Here is a 22,646-nt window from a genome sequence, read left to right on the forward strand (position 1 = left end):
CTCAAAATGTTAATAAATATCAAATACGTATTATGTATTATTTATGTCTATTTTTTGATAAATAGTTTGAGGAATAAAAAATGCAAAATAGTTAGAATTTATTTTTGTCACTATTTTAGGAATACAAGGTAAAATTTGAATTTTGATATAAAATGTAGGTTCAAATTTTTATTAAAAATATGTAATATGTATTATTTAATAAAGTTTTTATAAATAATATGAAATATAGAAAATTGTGAATTAATTGATTTAAATTCTAATAATTCGCAAATCTAGTTGAAACTAAAGTCATATATTTAGGGGATGTTGATGCAATTTTCTGCAACAAGAAAACATTTTTTTTTTATTTTGTTAAGATTTAACAAAAGTGAATGTATTTAATAAATATAGTGTATTCGTGCTCTGTGGTATTTTGCTTGTTTTTTTACCTATACAAATATATTGTATCTGTATGCGATGAATTGTCCTTTGTAAAGGGGTATACTCGGGCAAAAAAAATTATCCAACATGCGGTTTTGCTATAAATCAAATTATTTTTTGGATTTTCTATTTTTCTATTTGCTATTCAATATTATGTTATTTTGACGGTTTTCTCAATATTTTTTAGTTTTATTCTATATATGTAAATTAACATTTATTAATTTATGACTCCTTTTTTGTTCAACCAATATCTTGTAAAACTTACGATACAAGTTAATTCAAATTCAAATTTTTTGTAAGTCACTCGATGTACACTTATTTGTTACAATTTCTTTTGAAAATCATTCATCATTGAATTTTAAGCATACACACAAGATAAACGACTAAGTACGAACAATTCTCAAATGTAATTTAAACTAAGAATCTTAAATTGATTCATTTATGAAACTTTTGAGGTTTGATTGATATAATTAAAGGTTAAAATCCCATTTTGATTGATGTACTTTGAAATTTGTTCAATTTTAGTCATTGTACTTTGTTCAATTTTAGTAAGTGTACTTTTAGTAAGGGGTTCTTTTTAAAAAAATAGTACAAAACTTGAAAATATTTATACGGTATAGAACAATTTTAAAAAAGGAAAAAGCTCATTCACAAGCCCACAAGCCCACAACATAAAATAACAAAAATATCTTGCAATTAATTGGTCATACGTGTGAAAAAAACGATATTGTACCAGTTTAAATGATCTTTTACCCCAACCTAAACGATTTGTACCCCAATCTAAACAATCTTATACCCTTGTACTAAGCCTACACGATCCTGTACCTAGTCTAAATAATCTTGTACCCAGTCTAAACGATCTTATACTAAATCTAGACGATCTTGTATCCTTGTACCTAGCCTAAACGATCTTGTACCTTTGTACCTAATCAAACGATCTTGTACCAAGTCTAAACGATCTTATACGAAGTCTAAAATATCTTGTACTAAAGCTAAATTATCTATTAGTGTAGCAAAAGAATTTTAAAAAATCGTTTAGTCAAATCTAAACGATCGTGTACCAAGTTTTGATTAGAATAGCCAAATGTAAACGATCATATAAAAAAAAAATAAATCATCGATAGACAAATCTAAACGATCGTATAAAAAATATAAACGATCGTGTAGAAAAAGAATTTTAAAAAATCATTTAACCAAATCTAAACGATCATGTAGCAAATTTTGAGGAAAAAAAACGTTTAGTCCCCAAATCTAAACGATCGTATAACCAAATTTAAAAATAACCAAATTAAACGATCGTGTAACAAATAAAATGATAGAATTGAAAAAAAAAGAATTGTAGCCACGTCTAAACGATCATGTTATGGGTTGCATTTTTTTCTAAATTTTTTTATCATTTAATACAATTTCTCCAATCTTTTTGTTTATAATTTATTCTTAAAAAATTAAAACAAAATTATATTTCGTTTACTCTAGATTGTTTGATAAATATTAGATTATTTGTAAAATATGAGAGAAAATATGTGCAACTTTTTAATATTCATATATATGTATACACACATTATTTAGAGAAAAAATTAGTGGCATTGAGCCAATTAATTTAAAATTTTAAGATATAAAAATTAATTGTGTGAGAAAGATACTAAATATACAAAATTAAAATTAATAAATAAAATTCAAAATTTGTTAGGAAGCTAATTCCACACAAACTACTTTAAAAAGCTAGGATGGGAACAAAATGTAAAATGCACGAGAAAGAACATTATTACAGAAGTGATTTTTAACAAATTTATTCACAATCAATCTTATCAAACACTCGTGGAAGAGGGAGGAGCTATATTAGTGAAGTTCAAGAATCAGACAAAAGATGGCAACACTTCACAAATGAATGCCAATAACTTGGATTTAGTTTAATCCTATTCCCAATTTCCTATAGACAAAATTAGAGAATTTATAGTTACGGTTTAGAGCTTACATGAGCTTATAGATATTGTTCTTTTTATATATCACAAAATCACCTTCAAGGGAATTAAGCAAAGCAACTAGAGATTCTTCTTCAGATCCTTTAAACTGCTCCATCATATTGTCAAGTGTTACCTGCATTATAAAAATAAAACCATATTGCAATCTTCTTCATTTAAACCATACTATGGTGAACTTCAAAGAGGGCTTGGAATCACTAGTATAAGAAGCAAAAAAGATACATATTTCAGACTTCATTTCACTTACCCCATCATTGTTCTTCAGCCACTCTATTAGCAAGCTCTCGGTTGCTTTTACCGGAACTTGACGTTCTTCCTCCGATTCACGAACTTTCTGGCGCTTTAACGAGACAGAAATTTCCTCTTCTCCATTTGATGGTGTTTCAATTACACAAGGCTCTTCTTTCTTCTTAATGGAAGTTGGACTTCCTGAAAGCAATGACGCACCAATCATTGGTTCGTCAGTTTTTCTATCCAGGCCTTCCGGGGACATTCCACAACTTTGCATTACCAGACAAGCCTTGATGTGTGCATAATTTATCTGTCATCCAAATATCAATTTCCAGTCATATATGGACGATGGAGCATTTGACCGAAAAAGTGACAAGTATATGCATTAAAGAAGCAAGGAACTTGAAGGCATGGAGGACTAAAGTCTAGGAAACAGAAGGTATATTCTACAATATCCAACTTACTTCTTCTGGTAGTTCATCTTTTATCGCCTTCAACTTCTCAGCAGATCCAACTTTTGTGACAGCAGATTGAATGTTGGAGAATATCCGACATGTAAGTCCTATCTCATTACAAAATTTGGTCCAGTCGATTTCATATCCTTCCTGGACTGCATCAACAATATACCCGCAAACAGTAGTTTCTTTGATAGGTGCCGACCTACCAGGGAAGTTCTATTTTCACAATAAATAATGATATATCAGAATAAAGTCAATTAATGGGAAAAGTGAAAAAGCTACTAACATTTAACATAAAATGAGCGATCCTAAACTGGTAAAAATCATTATTCTTATTTTCAAACTCACTATAAAACATGTTTTTAATCAACAACATCAATTTTGATAATATAAAAAAGTTAATTCAAAAGTGTAGAATTAAACAATAAATCAATTTATCACGGTTAAAGGCGAGTTTCATATTGATTTTGAACATGCTAATAGTGATTTTAGCAATTTCTGTATCACTCTGGACATGCACTGAACATGGTAAGGGCGAGGCTAATATAATTTCTAGAATGGTGAAAAGTGCATTTCATTTCCAATTAAAAGCATCGTTCAAAAGTCATATGGTGTTTGATAACAATAACCAAATGTGATTTCAAAAATTCCAAACACACAATGTGCTTCTAAAAAGAAACCGTAACTCTGAAAAGCCAAAATCACTCGAGTTTGTTTTTTCAGCAAGTAAACTTCTTTCAGGTGAAAAGTATTTAAATTTTGAGCATTCCAGAGTTGTATTCTATGTTTGCACAGTCTAAACTGATTCAAAGTTTTTTTTTCAGACTTATTTATATACATGGGTGAACTTCAACATGTGAATAAGCTTCTAAATTGCCATGCTGTTATGTTTATCTTCATAAGCCTTTTTCCCTCGAAAACTTCAAAAGGTTAAAAAAAATACTTACAGCAATTTTCTGTATCGAGAGACCATCTTCATGCCACATTTTCCAAGCTTCAAACTTTGCTGGAGCCAATGGTCGTCGTTGGTTTGGTTCTGTATAGAGTTTTCTCGTTGTAGTACCTTGTCCATTTCCTTCTTCTCTATATTCGCCATCCAGTGATAGACTGACTTGTTGTGATAGAAGCTTGACTGCTTCAAGAATTAGATCTCCGTGCATTTTTAGAAGATGCTGTACCATTATTGAATTGTCTAACATTATTTCATGACAGAGCAAATAGCAATCTCACAACTTTGGCTTATTAGATTTAATAACTAAAGCCTGAAGGTGCAAGATCATGGAGTCAAATTCTTGAGTGCAATTGTACGGAGTGGATCACAGAATATTGATAAAAATGCATTGAAATTCGAGAGCCATTTATTGCAAACTAGCACAAGTATGAGGTGGTGACATTCAATTACGAAATCCATGTCGAACAAGCATAGATAAATACAATGTTAATGACTTCGCTTCAACCCCATAGAAAGTTAAGAAAATGTAACGTACACTCCTGAAGTATATACCTGGTTGACACCATCAATATTCGCTAATCTTGCCTTAGTAGATGGTCTAGTCAGTGCAATTCTTTTAACTGTTTGATCACCGCATACGGCATAACTGCATATAAGAAGAAGTGCAAGATAAAAGGCAATAAAGGTTTTCCACATAAACCACATACATACAAACAAATGCATGATAGTTGGAGTAAAATGTCAGTTTTCATATTAAGTATTTGCAGAACCTACGGGGCAGTTCCAGCACTTCTAGCAAGCTTCATTCTCTCTTCTAAAAGCAATTGAAAGAGTTTTTCCTCAGCCTGGGTAGAAATAATCAAGTAAATTCAAATGGAACAATCAAAATATAAGACTCAGATAGGTAAAAACAAGGAAGGAAATGCAATGGTTTACCCAATTTCTCTTCCATTTAATTAATGTGATCAAACATCGTACAAATAGCCAGTGGTAAAATAAAAGAGTAAGCCAGAAAATGCAATAAACAAACAAATGAAAAGAATAGCAAGACAAGAAGGAACATTACATTGATAAAATGAAATAAAGAGAGAACCCAAGCACCTAAAGGTGATTACAAAAAGTGTGCTAATTGGGAACTAAGTAAGAGAGACTAAAGTTATTGAAAGGGTGCCCAATTTTGCACAAGTAAGAAGTCGTAAACAACACAAGATAAAAAAAAAATCAAAAGAGAAAGCAGAATCCTAAAAGAGACGCTTATTATACTTGCCCATTAAAGTCTAGAAGAAAGCAGAATAGCCTGTCAAATCATCTTTTTGTTACCAAGAAAAGGGTGTCACACCAAAAGAGAGTCAAGTATATCGTAAATAAGGTTAGAATGTGCAGTCGAGCGTCCGAAAGCATCCAAGATGTTATTCCAAAATTCCCGCGCAAAAGAACAATGCATAAATAGGTGAGCAAGAAGGATTTAGTAAGTTAATAAAAAGGCCTCACGGCACACAATATAATCGTTCAGAGTCAAGTACGCAGCAGGATATGACACCAGATGGAAAGATTAATTGGAGCAATAAATATAACAATTTTTTTTAGACGAAAACAAGGTTTTTCATTGATGAACTGAAAAGATTGAACTCAAAGTACAATGAAAACAAATATAACAAATAATGACGACTATTGCCCAATAACACTTCTAATAACCAAAACCATGAGTATTCAATATAATTCATGTGCAACTAAACTACTTTCCGAAAATAACTATCTCAATCCTTTGACGTTGACAATAGAAAACAGGTGAAATAATATACATAACCAAGGCATTAAAATGCAATTAGTATTTCACAAGCAAACCTCTGAAAGTCCACTCTTCAAAGTGGCCAAGTTATCCATTTTCCCAGCTTCAGTTAATGCACTGTCATCCTCATTCTCACCAATCAAATCACTCGTCACAGGCAAAACTAGAGGTGGTTGGCAGTCCTGTCTGGCAGAATTGAGAAACTGTTCCCCTTTTGCACTGATACTATTGTTAAGAAGGAAGGCTTATTTTTATCAGTTTCAATTTCAGATAATTTGAAGAAAATAAGATTGATTGGGTGGACAGGAGAGGAGAAGTTTACAAAAGAGCATTAGCTTTCCTATGGATAAAATTTGAAAATGGATAGATAACTGTAAAACTCTAAAGTTAAGATGCAGAAGTAGATTGGGTGAAAGTTAATGACCCTATGGTTCTGTAAACATCGCGTATGGTCTCTGTCAAATAGCCTGCACAATACAATTTTGTACACAATATGTTAAATGCTACAATTCAGAAAAGATGAACTAGTTCTTATCAGATAAAAAGAAACAAGACGAGCATTTCCAGCAACAAGTAAAACAAAATTATGCTAATATATGTCACTGAACACCGGATTTGTAAGTTATAATCTGCTATAAATAACAACCAAAGTTCTGTTTTGTAAGTCTGACAAAGAAAACAGTGGAGTTCAGTTTTACGACGAATGTACCTCCTATTAACTCAGAGGAAAACTCAAGTACCCGCTTCAGAGAAATGCTTGAGTTTTTCAAGTACTTTAGTTAGGAATGTTGCATTTAAGACACTGCCTGAGTATGACAAAAAAAATACCTACAATGCTCAAGTACTTTGAGCTGAATCCCCATCTAAATAAAGGCAATTCAAGTTCCTTCACCTACCATTAGAAATTAGTTGACTAGCTAGTGCTTTCCACCAATTTGATGAGTATTCTCTTCCAAGTCCATGAAGTGGAAGCTTATCAAACTGAGCATCAAGTATCTTTTTTGCCTGCAAGCGATGAAAGAATGTTAGATTAAGCAAGAAGTAAAAATCAGAAAACAAATGTACCATAATGTGATCGTTCCTAGGGCAGAATATTGTTTTAGAAAATTTCACAATGCAATATCATGGCGGGGAGCTCTACTAAACTACAGAGCATGACACCCAGGGGATTAAAATGAATTGAAAAAGAAGGGTAATCTGTGATTCAGAAGTTCCAAAGTTTCATATAGCTAAGAACTTACTCTAGATCCACGAAGAATATCCACAGGCATGTTCACTCCCCATTTACCCCTGCATGATTGGATGCAGGCCAGTAGAAGAAATGCTTCTTTTGACATGTCACGCACCTTTTTTGAGTCTATGCAGTTATCACAATTTCCTGCCAGAGGCATTGATAGTCAACAACTAAATAAAATTACAGGGAAGTTGCTGAACAAGCTTTCCAAAAGTTCTACTTTCATATATTTGTGTGTATTTGTGTATATAAATTACAAAAGAATCAACTATGCCATCATCATAATCAAACAACAATATCTAATCAATCCATCAATGGCATTAAATGAAGATATTTAATCAGGTAGTATATCAGTGTTTCAATTTCCAGCACCACATTTAAAGAGGAGTACAAAAGAACATGAAAAATCAAATACTCAACCTGGAGTTGGGAGAAAAACAAATATCTTAAGTCCCATATAGAGGACAACCCTGACCAAGGAAGAAAATAGAATATAGAAAAAGCTTAAGTGGAAATTTTAACTGATCAGGATGACCAAAGACTAAAGGAAACTTTGAAGTGAACTCTACCACTAACATCTCTCTCTTCATTGGAATAATAAATAACTATGGAAGGGTCACATTTCCTACAAAAAAAAAAAAAAAAAAAAAAAAAAAAATCTGAGCCACACAAATCTGCAACAGATCTCTGTGTTTAAAGGTAAGTATTTTCTCTAGATAACTGTGGACTGGGAGATGTACACCATGAGTAGATGAAAGCATACACCTACAACAACCATAGCCTCTATTGTTAACGAGTATTGAACAAAGGGTGGCTTGGAGATGAGTGAAACCCCAAACTTTCTAAAGCCATGGGAATTTATTATGAATTTGTTAAGGATAAGAGAAAAGAAACTTAAAAGGAAAATTTAGGTTCTATGTAAAAAAGGAAAAAGAGTTGGAAAATTTTGGCTATAAGTGTCAAAGAAAAGTTGTTAGGCGTTTAGAGGTTAGAATGGTGGTCAAAAGCACATGGAAAACCTCTAAATGACACTCATTGGACGGCCAAACTGGTGATTGAAAGACCTACAAAGTTAGGCATTCAAGGCTTGTACTAGGTGTTTTGGAGCATGAGTTAGGCATTTAGAGGATAGTTTGATTGTGCATTAGGCGAGAAAGGTTGTATCATAGAGGTTATTTATGGTGTCGATGGACTAGGCGAGAAGACATTAAAGAGGTTAGCAAGGTTTGATCTTGTTGGTCATGGGCTAGGCGTGAAGGAACTATGAGGTTAGCAAACACATGTGTTGGGTGGCAAGGCTATGTGAGAAGAGTCATGGAGGTTAGTGGACGAGAAGCAAGGCAAGGGTAAGGTCAGGCGTTTAGGGAAGGCTGTACGAGAAAGTCATGGAGGTTAGCTAGGCGTTTGGTAAGCTACATGGCTAATTAAGGGCATTCAGTTTAAGGCTAATCTAGATATCTTAAGCGTGATACATGCATTTTTGCAGCCAAGGTGGAGCTGGATTGGAAGTAGGAGGTGTCTTAAGGAGAATCAAAGTTGGATTAAGCAATGTTTAGGTGTCAATCCATTTTCATGCAAAGCTCCCCTATAAATAGCAACTTCAGACAAGGATTTCTCACAATTCACTCGTGTCATTTCTCTCAAATTAGTCTCAAAAGTTCATAAATTGTGTCTAGTTCATTGAGGAGGGCTGCTATTAAAATTGGAGGTGAGAAGCTTGGCGTTTTGATCCAAAGTAGGTGAGAAGGTCATTCTGAAGGAGAAACTGAGCAAGGTGGGTTTCTAGAAGCCTACAAAGCTCGTCTTTTGGAATTTGGTTATGAGATTTTGAGGTAAGAAAGTTAAGACATTTTAAAGCGACTTTGTAGAAGAAAGTTTTGTCAAAAGAGTTATGGATTTAAATTTATGATTTTTCAAAGTTGGGTCATGTTTTAAAATGAGTGTTTGGGCAAGTTGGTGGCTGGCCGAGTGACAAGGTAAGCTAGGCGTGATGGGCAGGTGTTTTGATGTTCAAAGAGGTTAGTGATGCGTTTTGGTTGTTGAATATAGCCTGCATGCAAGGTGCATGCGGCCAAGGAAGCACCCAAGGGGGATTGCTCGGGACACCAAGCACGCGGCGAGGGTAAGGCATGTGGCAAACCTCTTGTGAGGTTGGCACGCGAGCAGCCTAGCGTGCGCAGCCAAGGCTCTGCTGCCCACCCTCTGCATACCAACCATGCCAGATAGGCGTTTTTGGGCTGTTTTTGGGGATTTTAAGTAGAGTTTGATATTTTTATGATTAAAAGGAATTATTTCCCATTATTTCAGGACAAGGAGACTGTGAAGGAAACATCGACAAAAGACCTATTCAAGTATTGTGAGTGAAAAATGGATTTATTAAAGTGATTTCAAGCATGTTCTTAAAGTTATTTCATGAATGATTTATCTTAAATGTTTGAGCTATTTTATGAATGATTTTGAAGCATATTATTGTTTAACGTATTTATTTAAGATCACTATTTACTAAGGAAATGTTTACTGTTTACTGAGAAATGAGTTTAAAGGTTATGTAAATGGTTTCTTGAAGGAAATTAAAGTTTAAGGTTTACGGTTTTATAAATGTTTTTCTCGAAACCAAGATGTCTCAAAATTACCCACTATGGGGCAGAATTATAAATTACCCTTAACAGGGCAAGATTATGGGGCGCCAAGGAATTGAGATAGGGACACTTATCTCCAGGATTTGGAGTTAGGGACGCCTATCTCCCAAGAATAGGGATTGGGGATGCCCATCTTTGGGTTTTTGGAGTTGGTATCGAGTAATCTTTACCATCTCCCAAGACTGGAGTTAGAATCGAGTAATCTCTACTACCTCCTAGGAATAGGTTTGGAGTTGGTATCGAGTCATCTCTACCACCTCCTAGGAATAAATGGAGTTGGTGTCGAGTAATCTCCACCACCTCCCAAAAGTAGATACTTGGGTTTCGAACAGGAAAAATAAGTCTTTATGTTATTGTTTCCAAAATACTTTAAGGTTTAAGTTTTCATGTTATGATTTATCGTTTACTATTCCAAAGGTTTATGATTTAAAGTTTGAGCAAAAGTTATTTAGAAAAGTATCACTCGCTGGGCTCATTTAGCACTCTTTCCAAATGTTCTCTTTTTCCAAGTACAGATTGTGAATCTCCGCGTGCTGAACATACTGTTGCCAAGCCAGTTAAATTTTCAGTTATGAAAGGAAATGTTTATTAAAAGTATCGTTATGTTTATTAAAAGCTTATACTATACATTTTATATGGTATTTATAAAGAGTCATTTCCAAATAGGTTCCACTCTGGTTTTAAGTTATTTCTTAGTTCAAAACCTTCCGCAGGCAAATGTTTCATGTTTTCATGTCAAGGGTCAGTTGAAACTATTCCAGAGGTGGATGGTTTTGGTTGACATCACGCCACCTCTCAGGTCTAAGCTGGTCATTCGAGAGGGGGTTTGACATCTCAAATTTATGAGAAAGTTAAAAACTGTCTATATGCTTTAGCCTCTTAATGTATAGAATCAGATGAATCAAATGTACAAGAATTAAGCACCAACTTACAGTTCATCCTCTTAAAATATAAATTTTTGCCCCAAAATTTACAATTGATATGGGTTAGAGCTCCAATAATATTACAATATAGTAGGAGAGAAAAGAGAGAGAAAGCACATGTAATTGGGAGTGTTAGTGCTAATGTTAGGGCCCACAATTAGTTACGAGGGAATGGGAAGTTTAAATAGAAGGGAGAGCGTCTGTGAGAGGGGGGAATGATTTTCATTGAGTTGGTTGTTTCATCCTTGAGAGGAAGGATAAATAGAGAGAGGGAGCTACTTTTCTTCTCGTGATGTAATTTCATTTCCGAATTGATACTTCATCAATTCACTACTGTACTTGCTTTCTTATTACCATTTGAATAAAGAACAATCCTATTAGTGTTCTATCAAATTGGTAGCAGAGCATTATTTTGCCCTAGGGTAATCGAAAAAATATGGCGCACAAACAAATCGTAGAGAAATTAGAAATATTCGATCAAGAGATCTCCACAATACGTGTATAACTTCATAAGCTGCTGGTGATCGAAGAAAATTTAGTATCACCGGCAAAGAGCATCGAACGATTGGGAATTCAAGCAGAAAAGCAACAGCAACTATTATTGAAATATGTAGAAGGAATCGCAAAGGAAAAAATGGCGAAACCAGCCGTAGGAGAGGAATCGTCAAACAGAACATCAACGATCGAAATTGTTAGAATTAGTGGACTTGGCCCATAGGTATTTATGGGAAGATTTACCCTAATTCCTAAATCTTTTCCTTTTTTATTCTATTGTGTATTCTATTTATTCTCCCTCATTTTACCTATAATTCATCAGAAAATAATAAAACAACAATATCGTGGTTTTTCTCCCGGTACTTGGGTTTCCATGTAAGCCTAGTTTTTTGTATTTATTGCTTCCAATAGAAAGTACTATCGAAGCAGGAGGAACATCGACAAAAGAAATTAAGAACAAAGGCAAGACAAGTAAATCTGAAGGTGATGACAATTCTGATGATCACAGCAAATTTAAGAAAGTTGAACTCCCTGTAAAGATATAAACAATAATAGAGACAAGTTTCCAATGTCTTCTGTAAATCACGTTGGAGCTTCACCCTTGTGCATAGCTATCGTAAATGCTAACACTAATCTTATGCTAAACGGTCTAATCCTCCAAAACCGCTTAGTCAAAGGGAAGAATTAGTAAAAAAAAAAAAAAACATAGGACAATATGCTCTTTACAAAATAGAATGACAGGAACAACTATACACAAAGATGTCTGCTCAAGGCCAGAATCAAAGTACTGAGTAAATAGGTAGTATAGAAGAAATCTATTCCATGATCAGACTCTTTGAGACAAGATTATCGATTCACAAGATTTAAAGAATAAAACCAAGTAAACGACAAACCACATTTATCAGAATGAGATTTTTCCCCAAAATAACCGAGCAAGAAGTTTCTTCTGCAAGTTGCTATAGAGCAATACTGTTGTGCAGCCATCAATGACTCCATAATAGCTCTTCTTTGGTTTTCCTAACGAAAGAAAGCAAATATAGAAGTATCCAGTTCAAATTTTAAACTAGAGAAAGCGAATTGTTTATCAAATAGAATGGTAAGTAATTTAACAAAGGAAGCACGATTCATACAGTTTGTGATTCACCACAGTAGAAGTCTGCTTTAGCAAAATCACTTCTCGTGTAATAAAGCCAGCAAACAGAAGCAATACCATCTCTACCACATCTCCCACTTTCCTGGTAATAAGATTCTAGACTCTTTGGGCAGCCATAATGTATGACTTGTCTTATGTTTGGTTTGTCAATGCCCATACCAAAAGCAATAGTGGCAACCATGACTTGCAGTTCATCCCTTATAAATAGTCTGATTAAAGGAAAGGTGTTACTATCAGAGGACCACACAAATAAAAGGCTAAATGAGCTATGGTTGCCATTATATTGATTATAAAGAGCATCAATAGAATTCATTTCCATAGTCGCCACGAACTAGTGGTATAACCTGTGGGATTCTGCACGTGATTTTTTGTCCATTTGACCGTGATAGATTCCAACACTAATCCCTGCTTCTTCAAGTGCCTTGAATATCTACAAAAACAATTTGGACCGAAATTCACGAAAAGCCAATTAATAAGCTCAACATAAACCTGAAAGTGCTTCTTGCACAAATTGTTGCGACAGCCCACCATGAAGGCATATATAATCTCAAGTGTAATTAACAATAATGAAATAATCCAGTTGCTCCATGCCCTGAATTTATTGTGCTAGGTAAGTATGCAAATATTTAATTATCTATGCTTCTTAAAGTGCAGTGAACTTGAAAGCAGCGTTTGTAAGAACTAGAAGCAAAAGAATATACCTGCTCAACATCTTTAATTGTCGTGCAGTAAATGATAGTCGAACCACCAGAGGCTACGTACTTAGAGATATCAAGCACCAGCTCGTTCATGAATAATGGACCACGATTAAAAGACTTGACTCCATAAAAAAGATTTGTTCGATCAAATGAACCAATGGTAACTTGTGGGTCTTTCATCTTCAAAGAATTAATAATGTCACTCCGGACCCTGAAACAAAATGTGAAATAAATACCCAAAGAATTCAGTCCCCAAGAAAATGTATTGAAAATTAAAAAAATCCGAGGAAATAAATTTAAGAGCATAAACATTAAAGTTAAAAAAATCAACGCAAAATATCCCAATTCTGCACCAAATTATTAAATGGAACTGTACATAATCTCTTTACTATGGGCTATAAATAGAATCCTAATAAAGCCATGGGGCTATTAACTAGAAAACATGTGACATACAAGAGTTCCACATTTCTCCATCATACAAGTAAAATTTCAATAAATACAAGCTCACTCAACTAGTTAAGGCATATATCCTCAATCAAAAATTAGAGGTTTGAATCCCCTGGCCAAAAAAAAGGAGTAAATTTTCAACGAAAAGAAAGAAGCTTTTATGTGAGATTTAACAAAATCTATCCAAATAAATAATAGCAAGATCAGCCTTCAAGCTAACAATTCACCACAGATAGAGCAACGGAGTTCAATAACACAAACCATTGTGATGCAGTATGCGGTAGCTCTGCTAATGGATGTTTTCAGTTCAACAATAAAAACAAAAAACACTAGCACTGAAAAGAGAAAAAGTAACAGGTGTAATTGGAAGAAATTTAGCTACCTACTTTTCAGTTGCAGTGGCAGTCAGGGCAACAAATGGAAGACCTGGTAGAACATCACGAAGTTTGTCCAGCTGTTTGTATTCTACCCTGAGACCAGAACCCAATAGTTTATATAACAATTAAGAGAAGTACTAAATTGGAGAGAAGCAGACTCCACGCTGAACATAAAGAAACATAAAACCAACAATATGTATTCTCAGATCAGTGCTAAGAACTTACCTAAACAAAGAGCTAGAAATCAATTCCCCAGCAACTTTCGTAGCTGAAAAGTGAAAACTATACATCTAATTTCTTCTCACTTGGCTAAGCTCCATGCCTTGTCCTCTTGTCCTTTGGTACATTGATGCTAATAAAATTATTTCTAAAAAATAGTATTCTTCCTTTTCTTAACTTATTCAAAGACTGCATCAGAGAAGAAAATTGCTACATTTTGATCATATTTGTTAATAATTTCCACAGCTGCTTCAGTTGATTTAGACTATCAGCTTGGCCTACGAACTATTACATTTATTTTCACTTATACTCCAACACCACAAGTCATTGGTGTCTATGAGCTCCATAAACCTCTAAAGCTCAATCAAAGGAGAAAAGAAAAATCTTTCCTCACATTTATACAATACAACAAGCCTATCAACGTGGAATGTGCTCAACTTCTATAAACCACAGCCACAGCCATTGTGTTCTAGTTTCTATAATACACTCAATCCTTACGAATCGTGTGATGCCTAAATCCATTCCTAAGATGAAGTTTTAAACAGATGTTCAAATATGTGGACAAGAGCTAGATATTGGGGACAACAAAGTAACATATAACAAATCTCACAACCAATAAGCCACTTATCTCAGAATAGGGTCCATTGGAGTAAAGTTGAAGATTGTTAAACCACCACTCAACTTAATAGCTTAAGCTGATAGGTTATGGTAAATTTAATTATAACAATATTTTTAACAAAGATGAGAGGAAAATGAAAAGGATGTAAGATTAACCTAAAATCATGCCCCCACTCTGAAATGCAATGTGCTTCATCAACGGCAAACAAACAAATTCCTGCCTTCTTTAATTTTGACCAAAAACTGCAAAAATTAAGTTCAAAAAATAAATAAAAAGGTGTTGATCACGAAAGGATATTAGAAAGCCATGTATCATAACTATCCATTTGAACCACCTTTCCCAACCAAGTAAATGTATATGAAAATGCTACCAGAACTACGTCACATGGCTTCAGCATTGTACAATTGTTAGACCCCCTATTAGATTTGTTTATAACCAAAGAAATAAGGGTAAAAATATATGTGAGGAAAGTAGGAGGAATAAGGGTAAAAATATACGTGAGGAAGTAATGAAATTGAGGAAGAAAGGGGTAATTATTCTGGTGGGACCCAGGGTTAGTTACAGGGAGTTAGAAGGAGAAGTTACAGGGATTTAGAAGGAGAAGTTACAGAAAAAACATGATATAAAAGGGAGGAAAGTAGAAGGAGGAGGGGGAGAATGTTAGTGAGGAGTGGGCTGCCAAATCCGAGGGAGGAGGGCAGAGGTTACTGTTCTGTGTTTCTGTTCTTGTAGTTCAAGTTTGATATTGTAGTTTGGTGTTTTATTGGATAGGCTGTAAATCTTGTAGTAGTTGTGTGCTTGTGTTTTCTGGTTTCAGTTTCTTTTGGAACCTTGTTAAAGTTCTGTAAATTTTCAATACATATCAATATAATAGATACAAAACTAGCGTTATATCATATTGGTATCAGAGCAATCAAACTTGGGAAAACAGGAAGAATGGCTAAGAAAGTGGACAAGCAGTTTAAATCGGCGGAGCATGAGATTTCGGGAATGCGAGAAGAAGTCCAAAAGTTTGCCCGTTATTGAGGAAAAGTTATCTTCAGTTGCAACAAGTATTGAGAAGATTGGAATGCAGGTTGAAAAGCAGCAGCAACAACAACAGCAACTCTTAATGAAATACATTGAAGGCATAATTAGGAAGAAATCCACGGTTTAAATCGGTGAAGCATGAGATTTCGGGAATGCGAGAAGAAGTCCAAAAGTTTGCCCGTTATTGAGGAAAAGTTATCTTCAGTTGCAACAAGTATTGAGAAGATTGGAATGCAGGTTGAAAAGCAGCAACAACAACAGCAACTCTTAATGAAATACATTGAAGGCATAATTAGGGAGAAATCTGCGGTTTAAATCGGTGAAGCATGAGATTTCGGGAATGCGAGAAGAAGTCCAAAAGTTGCTTGTTATTGAGGAAAAGTTATCTTCAGTTGCAACAAGTATTGAGAAGATTGGAATGCAGGTTGAAAAGCAGCAACAACAACAGCAACTCTTAATGAAATACATTGAAGGCATAATTAGGGAGAAATCTGCGGTTTAAATCGGTGAAGCATGAGATTTCGGGAATGCGAGAAGAAGTCCAAAAGTTGCTTGTTATTGAGGAAAAGTTATCTTCAGTTGCAACAAGTATTGAGAATATTGGAATGCAGGTTGAAAAGCAGCAACTACAACAGCAACTCTTAATGAAATACATTGAAGGCATAATTAGGGAGAAATCCACGATGATGAAGGAAACTGACAGATCATTAGTGGAGCAACATCCAATGACAGTAAGGGGGAACAAGGAGTAGTTTCAATGCTTGATATAGTAGAAGAGTCAAAGACAGGCAAGGCTATTGAGGAAGAGAAAATAACTGACAGGAGTAAATTCAAGAAGGTAGAAATGCCGGTTTTCAATGGTGTTGACCCCGATTCTTGGCTTTTTAGAGCAGACCGTTTTTAAAGATTCACAACATCACTGAATCAGAAAAACTGACAGTTGCTGTGATCAGTTTTGATGGCCCTGCACTTGACTGGTATAGATCATATGATGCGCGGGAACCGTTCAAAGATTGGGCAGATCTCGAACAGAGGTTGTTAACCAGATTCTGCACAATTGGAGAGGGAACATTGTTAGGCCGATTCTTGAATATTAAACAAGAATCAACTGTAGAAGAGTACTGTAACCGTTTTGATCGATATTTGGCGCCGGTCTCTTTTCTACAACAAGTTGTGCTGGAAGAGACGTTTATGAATGGACTCAGCCCATGGTTGAAGGAAGAAGTTGATGCGTTGGAACCTGTTGGGTTGGCCCAAAAGATGAAACTAGCTTTGAAGATAGAGAACAGAGAAATGGCTTGTCATGAATGTGGAATGAGGAGCACGTTTGGAGGGAACAATCCAGTGAGCATACCCGGCCAGAAGGGTATTGTGGTAGGGAAACCTAATGAGACAGGGGCTGTAGGAACTCCTTTGCAGACCATCACACTCCGGGGAGTTTTGGCTGGAGAGAATAGAAGTGAGGGCCCAACCCAAAGATTGTCAGATGCAGAATTTCAATCCCGAAGAGAAAAGGGGTTGTGCTTTAGATGTGATGAGAAATACCATGCAGGGCATCATTGCAAGGTCAGAGAACAAAAAGAATTGAGATTGCTGGTCGTTAGAGAGAATGGTGAAGAGCTGGAAATAATTGAGGAAGACTTGGAAGAAGAGGGGGCTGATGTCAAGGCATTAGAAGTGGGGAATCCAGACACCCTTCATATAGAGTTATCTATAAACTCAATGGTGGGTCTGAATAACCCGGGTACCATGACAGTCAAAGGAAAACTGAAGGGAGAAGATGTCATTGTGTTGATTGATTGTGGGGCAGCCCATAATTTTATTTCAGACAAGCTTGTACAAAGGTTGAATTTGCAAATGAAGGAAACTTCCAATTATGGAGTGATTTTGGGATTCGGAACAGCCATCAAAGGGAAGGGTATTTGTGGCAGAATTGAATTACTACTGGGAGATTGGAAGATTGTTGACAGTTTTCTGCCTTCGGAACTTGGGGGAGCTGATGCTATTTCGGGTATGCAGTGGCTACACTCTCTAGGTGTGACTGAAGTTGATCGGAGAAATTTGAGTATGACCCTTCAGCATGAGGGAAAGAGGATAGTAATCAGAGGAGACCCTAGTCTAACCAAAGCAAGAGTCAGCTTGAAACACATGATGAAGTCCTGGGAGGTAAGTGATCAAGGGTATTTGGTGAAATGTAGAGCAATGGATGGAGAGCTGTCAATCGAAGAGATGTATGATGAGGAACCAAGACCAAACATTCATGATTCTATTCCAGCACTGCTGAATAAATATGAGGATGTGTTTACATGGCCAGAAACCTTACCACCAAAAAGGAGCTCAAACATCACATTCATTTGAAGAAAGGTACTGACCCTATCAATATGAGACCATACAGATATGCTCATCATCAGAAGGAGGAGATAGAAAAGCTTGTAGATGAGATGCTCACTTCAAGTATTTTTCGTCCCAGTAATAGCCCTTATTTTAGTCCATTATTGTTGGTGAAAAAGAGGGATGGAGGCTGGAGATTTTCTGTAGATTACAGGACCTTAAATAATGCAACTATACCTAACAAGTTCCCAATTCCAGTAATCAAATAACTGTTTGATGAGTTGAATGGTGCTAACATGTTTTCCAAAAATAGACCTCAAGGCGGATTATCACAAAATACGAATGCACACAGAAGATGTGGAGAAAACGGTTTTCAGAACACATGAAGGTCATTATGAATTTTTGGTCATGTCATTTGGGCTAACCAATGCTCCATCTACATTTCAATCTTTGATGAATACCATATTCAAACCTTATATGAGATGATTTATACTCGTCTTTTTTTATGACATTTTCTCATATATAGTCGAAATTTGAAGGAGCACTTACAGCACTTGGAAGCAGTTCTAGATATATTGAGAGAAAATGAACTATATGCAAATGTAGGAAAGTGCAGTTTTGCTACAGCTCGGGTTTGTTATTTGGGACATATTACTTTGGGCAAAGGGGTGGAAGTGGATCCTAAAAAGATCAGGGCTATTAAAGAGTGGCCTGTTCCAACCAATGTCCGGGAAGTTAGGGGATTTTTGAGGTTGACAGGGTATTACAGGATGTTTGTTCAGAGTTATGGGAGCATTGCCAGTCCATTGAATCAATTACTGAAAGCAGGGGCTTATAAGTGGATAGAGGAAGCTCAAGTTGCATTTGAGAAGCTTAAAATGGCCATGATGACCTTACCTATTCTAGCATATGTCTGATTTCAGTTTACCCTTTGAAATTGAAACCGACACATCTGGATATGAGGTGGGGGTTGTGTTGGAACAATGTCAGAGGCCCATAGCTTATTTCAGTAGAACCTTGTCCATAAGGGAGAGCTAAGTCGGTGTACGAGATGGAGTTGATTGCAATGGTTTTTGCGGTGCAAAGATGGAGGCTGTATCTTTTGGGAAGGAAGTTTATTGTGAAAACTGACCAAAGGTCATTGAAGTTCTTGTTTGAGCAACGTGTGATTCAGCCTCAACATCAAAAGTGGATAGCTAAGCTTTTGGGGTATTCGTTTGATATGGTATATAAACCAGGGTTGGAAAATAAGGCTGCAGATGCACTATCTAGAGCACCACCTACAGCTCATTTGAATCACATTTCAGCACCAGCTTTGCTAGACTTGGTTATCATTCAGCAAGAAGTGGATAATGACAATCACTTGAAGAGTATAAAGACCAGAATTCTTGATCAACAAGAAGAAATTCCAGACTTTACTATGCACCAAGGGATTCTGAAGTATAAGGACAGGTTAGTTCTTTCTAAATCCTCTACTTTAATACCAACAGTGTCGCATACTTATCATGGCTCTGTGTTTGGGGGTCATTCTAGATTTTTTAGGACATATAAGAGATTGACTGGAGAGCTATATTGGGAGGGTATGAAAGGGGATATTAAGAAGTATTGTGAGGAATGTTTGATTTGTCAAGGAAACAAGGCTTTAGCGTTATCTCCAGCAGGATTGTTGATCCCTCTTGAAATACCAGATAAGATATAGTCTGATATTTCAATGGATTTTATAGAAAGACTTCCAAAGGCAGTAGGGTGGGAAATCACTATGGTAGCGGTGGATCGTATGAGTAAATATGCTCATTTTATTGCATTAAAACACCCTTACCTGACCAAAATTGAAGCTGAAGCATTTGTGAAAGAAGTGGTGCATCTACATGGATTTCCTAATTCCATTGATTCTGATCGTGATAGAGTTTTCACTAGCAATTTCTGGAGTGAGTTGTTTAAATTGGCAGGAACTAAACTTCATAAAAGCTCAGCTTATCATCCACAATCAGATGGACAAACGGAGGTGGTTAATTGAGGAGTATAAGCATATCTTCGATGTTTTTGTGGAGAGACGCCTAAGGAATGGTTAAAATGGTTGCATTGGGCTGAGTATTGGTATAACACAACTTATCATAGTTCTATTGGAATTACTCCATTCCAAGCAGTGTATGGAAGATTGCCTCCACCGTTGATATGTTATGGTGATATGGAGACTCCTAACTCCACTTTAGATCAGCAATTGAAAGAAAGAGACATTGCCCTAGGGGCCTTAAAAGAGCATCTATGGGTAGCTCAAGAGAAGATGAAAAAGTTTGTTGATATGAGAAGACGAGATGTGGAATTTGAGATTGATGATATGATTTTCTTGAAGATTAGATCATATAGACAAACTTCCTTGAGGAAGAAAAGGAGAGAAAAGTTATCTCCTAAATATTTCGGGCCACTCAAAATCATAAAAAGGATTGGGAAGGTGGCGTACAAATTAGAACTTCCAGCTACAGCTTCTGTCCATCCTATCTTTCATGTCTCTCAGTTGAAGAAGGCGTTGGGGGATCAAACCAAGGTGAATCTACTGTTAATGAGAATCATGAATGGTTGACTCAACCTGACTCAACCTAAAGAAGTCTATGGCTACCGAAAGAATCCAGCTACTAAGGAGTGGGAGGTGTTAATTAGTTGGAAGGGATTACCTCCATATGAAGCCACGTGGGAAACTTGCAGTGATTTCCAGCAGCAAATTCCAGACTTCCACCTTGAGGACAAGGTGAATTTGGAGGAGGAGAGTAATTTTAGACCCCCTATTAGATCTGTTTATAACCGGAGAAATAAGGGTAAAAATATATGCGAGGAAAGTAGGAGAAATAAGGGTAAAAATATACGTGAGGAAAGTAATGAAATTGAGGAAGAAAGGGGTAATTATTCTAGTGGGACCCAGGGTTAGTTACAGGGAGTTAGAAGGAGATGTTACAAGGATTTAGAAAGAGAAGTTACAGAAAAACATGATATAAAAGGGAGGAAGCTAGAAGGAGGAGGGGGAGAATGTTAGTGAGGAGTGGGCTGCCAAATCCGAGGGTGGAGGGCAGAGGTTACCGGTTCTGTGTTTCTGTTCTTGTTGTTGAAGTTTGATATAGTAGTTTGGTGTTTTATTGGATAGGCTGTAAATCTTGTAGTAGTTGTGTGCTTGTGTTTTCTGGTTTCAGTTTCTTTTGGAACCTTGTTGTTAAAGTTCTGTAAATTTTCAATACATATCAATATAATAGACACAAAACTAGTGTTCTATTAACAATCTATCCCACTCCCACACTTTCAATTCCTAGATACGAAAGAAGTACTAAAATTTGTCCTAGTATGATGTACAGCTAGTACAACCAAGCCATCCTTGCAAGAATTCAAGGACCATAATTTATGTCTACATTTAAAATACCACTAGTATTTAAGATTGCATGTGCAGAACTGTCGGAACAAATAAAACTCATAATCAAACAAGACAGCAGATGGAAACTGGAAGCGGGAATAAAATGGACGTGAGATGCAATGGGCAACTTTAGATGGCTCCACGAATTTGTACCTCATGGGTACAGAGCATGCCTTTTCTGGTGTCATGAACAATATATTATATTGACCACTCTCTGCCTTGGCTTGAACTGTCGAATCAGTTTGAGTACTTCCAAGGTACTCAGACTTGATCCCTTTTTGTTTTAAAGCCATTACCTACGAAATCCATAATCCAAAAATGGCTTAGGAAAAAAGAACGTGGGGTTGAAAATCCAATGGCAAAAGAGAGCAACAGAACAATGGCTTTCTTCTTTTCTCCACATTTGTGAGAGTCTGAGTCAGCTTGCGTGCAATTGGACTATTCTCACGAAAAGCAAAACAAATGATAATGGCAATAATCCATTACCTGATCCTGCATTAATGATAGAAGGGGGCTAACAACTATGCCAGTCTTTCCAACAACCAAAGGCGGTACCTGATAACTTCAACAAGTAAAGATAAAATCAATCACTAATTAAAACAAACAAGAACATCCAAACCCCGTCAATAAAATGCTATAAATAAAAAACCAAAATGATTAAGAACAAGCTACCATAAGGATTTCCCACTTCCAGTGGACATAACCACCAAGCAATCCTTCCCAAGAAGAATGTCCTGAACAATTTCTTTCTGATACGGCCTAAACGCCGAGAATCCAAAGCAACTCTGCAACAGCAACCAAACCATAACAAAGTTCAATACCCACAAATTTATTTCAAAAATGCTGTCCTTATTCTTCACTATTAACTCAACTACAAAGAAATGCAAGTCCAAAAACAGCCACAGTACTAAAACAAACATAACCCCATATTAAGAAACAAAGGAAAATGAAGGAAGCAGAACGCTTTCACCTTTAGAATGGCCTCCATTGTTTGACTATGCTGCTGTCTTTTCCGGCGGTCTTAGGCAAAAGCGAGAGTTAAAGAAGACGACTGGATTCTTTTGCGTTCAAGGGCGTGCCACACAGATAACAGAAATGATTCAGAAGTTTTTACAAAAATAAGAAAATACTTAATAATGATGATTCTATTGTTCGATAGTAGAACGCCAAAGTTCCCGCCTTTTCGACGGAAATCTTTTTTGGGCCTTGGCATGCCCCTTCAAATCCATGGCCATTGTTGCCATCAGACTGGG

At 35.9% G+C, this 22,646-nt stretch overlaps 1 protein-coding gene across 4 annotated transcripts; it reads right to left on the reverse strand.

Moving 5' to 3' along the window:
- Nucleotides 1-2,225: 2,225 nt before the first annotated feature.
- On the reverse strand, nucleotides 2,226-22,646 carry LOC103486004 (uncharacterized). Of its 4 annotated transcripts, none has more exons than XM_051089246.1 (20): nucleotides 22,364-22,646; nucleotides 22,066-22,178; nucleotides 21,880-21,948; nucleotides 21,547-21,689; nucleotides 14,792-14,878; nucleotides 13,808-13,891; nucleotides 12,978-13,185; nucleotides 12,621-12,706; nucleotides 12,254-12,485; nucleotides 12,017-12,140; nucleotides 7,074-7,210; nucleotides 6,729-6,837; nucleotides 6,257-6,299; nucleotides 5,889-6,057; nucleotides 4,818-4,888; nucleotides 4,596-4,689; nucleotides 4,039-4,263; nucleotides 3,098-3,307; nucleotides 2,650-2,943; nucleotides 2,226-2,517 (listed from the first exon to the last, which is right to left on the reverse strand). In XM_051089246.1, exons 2-20 carry the CDS (start codon nucleotides 22,066-22,068, stop codon nucleotides 2,392-2,394), a joined length of 2,514 nt encoding a protein of 837 aa, XP_050945203.1. In that variant the 5' UTR covers nucleotides 22,069-22,178; nucleotides 22,364-22,646; the 3' UTR covers nucleotides 2,226-2,391. The 4 variants fall into 4 exon arrangements, with proteins under 4 accessions (XP_050945203.1, XP_008442015.1, XP_050945205.1 ...); XM_008443793.3 differs by having other exon boundaries at nucleotides 21,880-21,955; XM_051089248.1 differs by lacking the exons at nucleotides 21,547-21,689; nucleotides 22,066-22,178; nucleotides 22,364-22,646 and adding an exon at nucleotides 14,024-14,134 and having other exon boundaries at nucleotides 21,880-21,936.

This window comes from Cucumis melo, chromosome 8 (assembly GCF_025177605.1).
Source record: "Cucumis melo cultivar AY chromosome 8, USDA_Cmelo_AY_1.0, whole genome shotgun sequence".
In the NCBI taxonomy this organism is placed as follows: Eukaryota; Viridiplantae; Streptophyta; class Magnoliopsida; order Cucurbitales; family Cucurbitaceae; genus Cucumis; species Cucumis melo.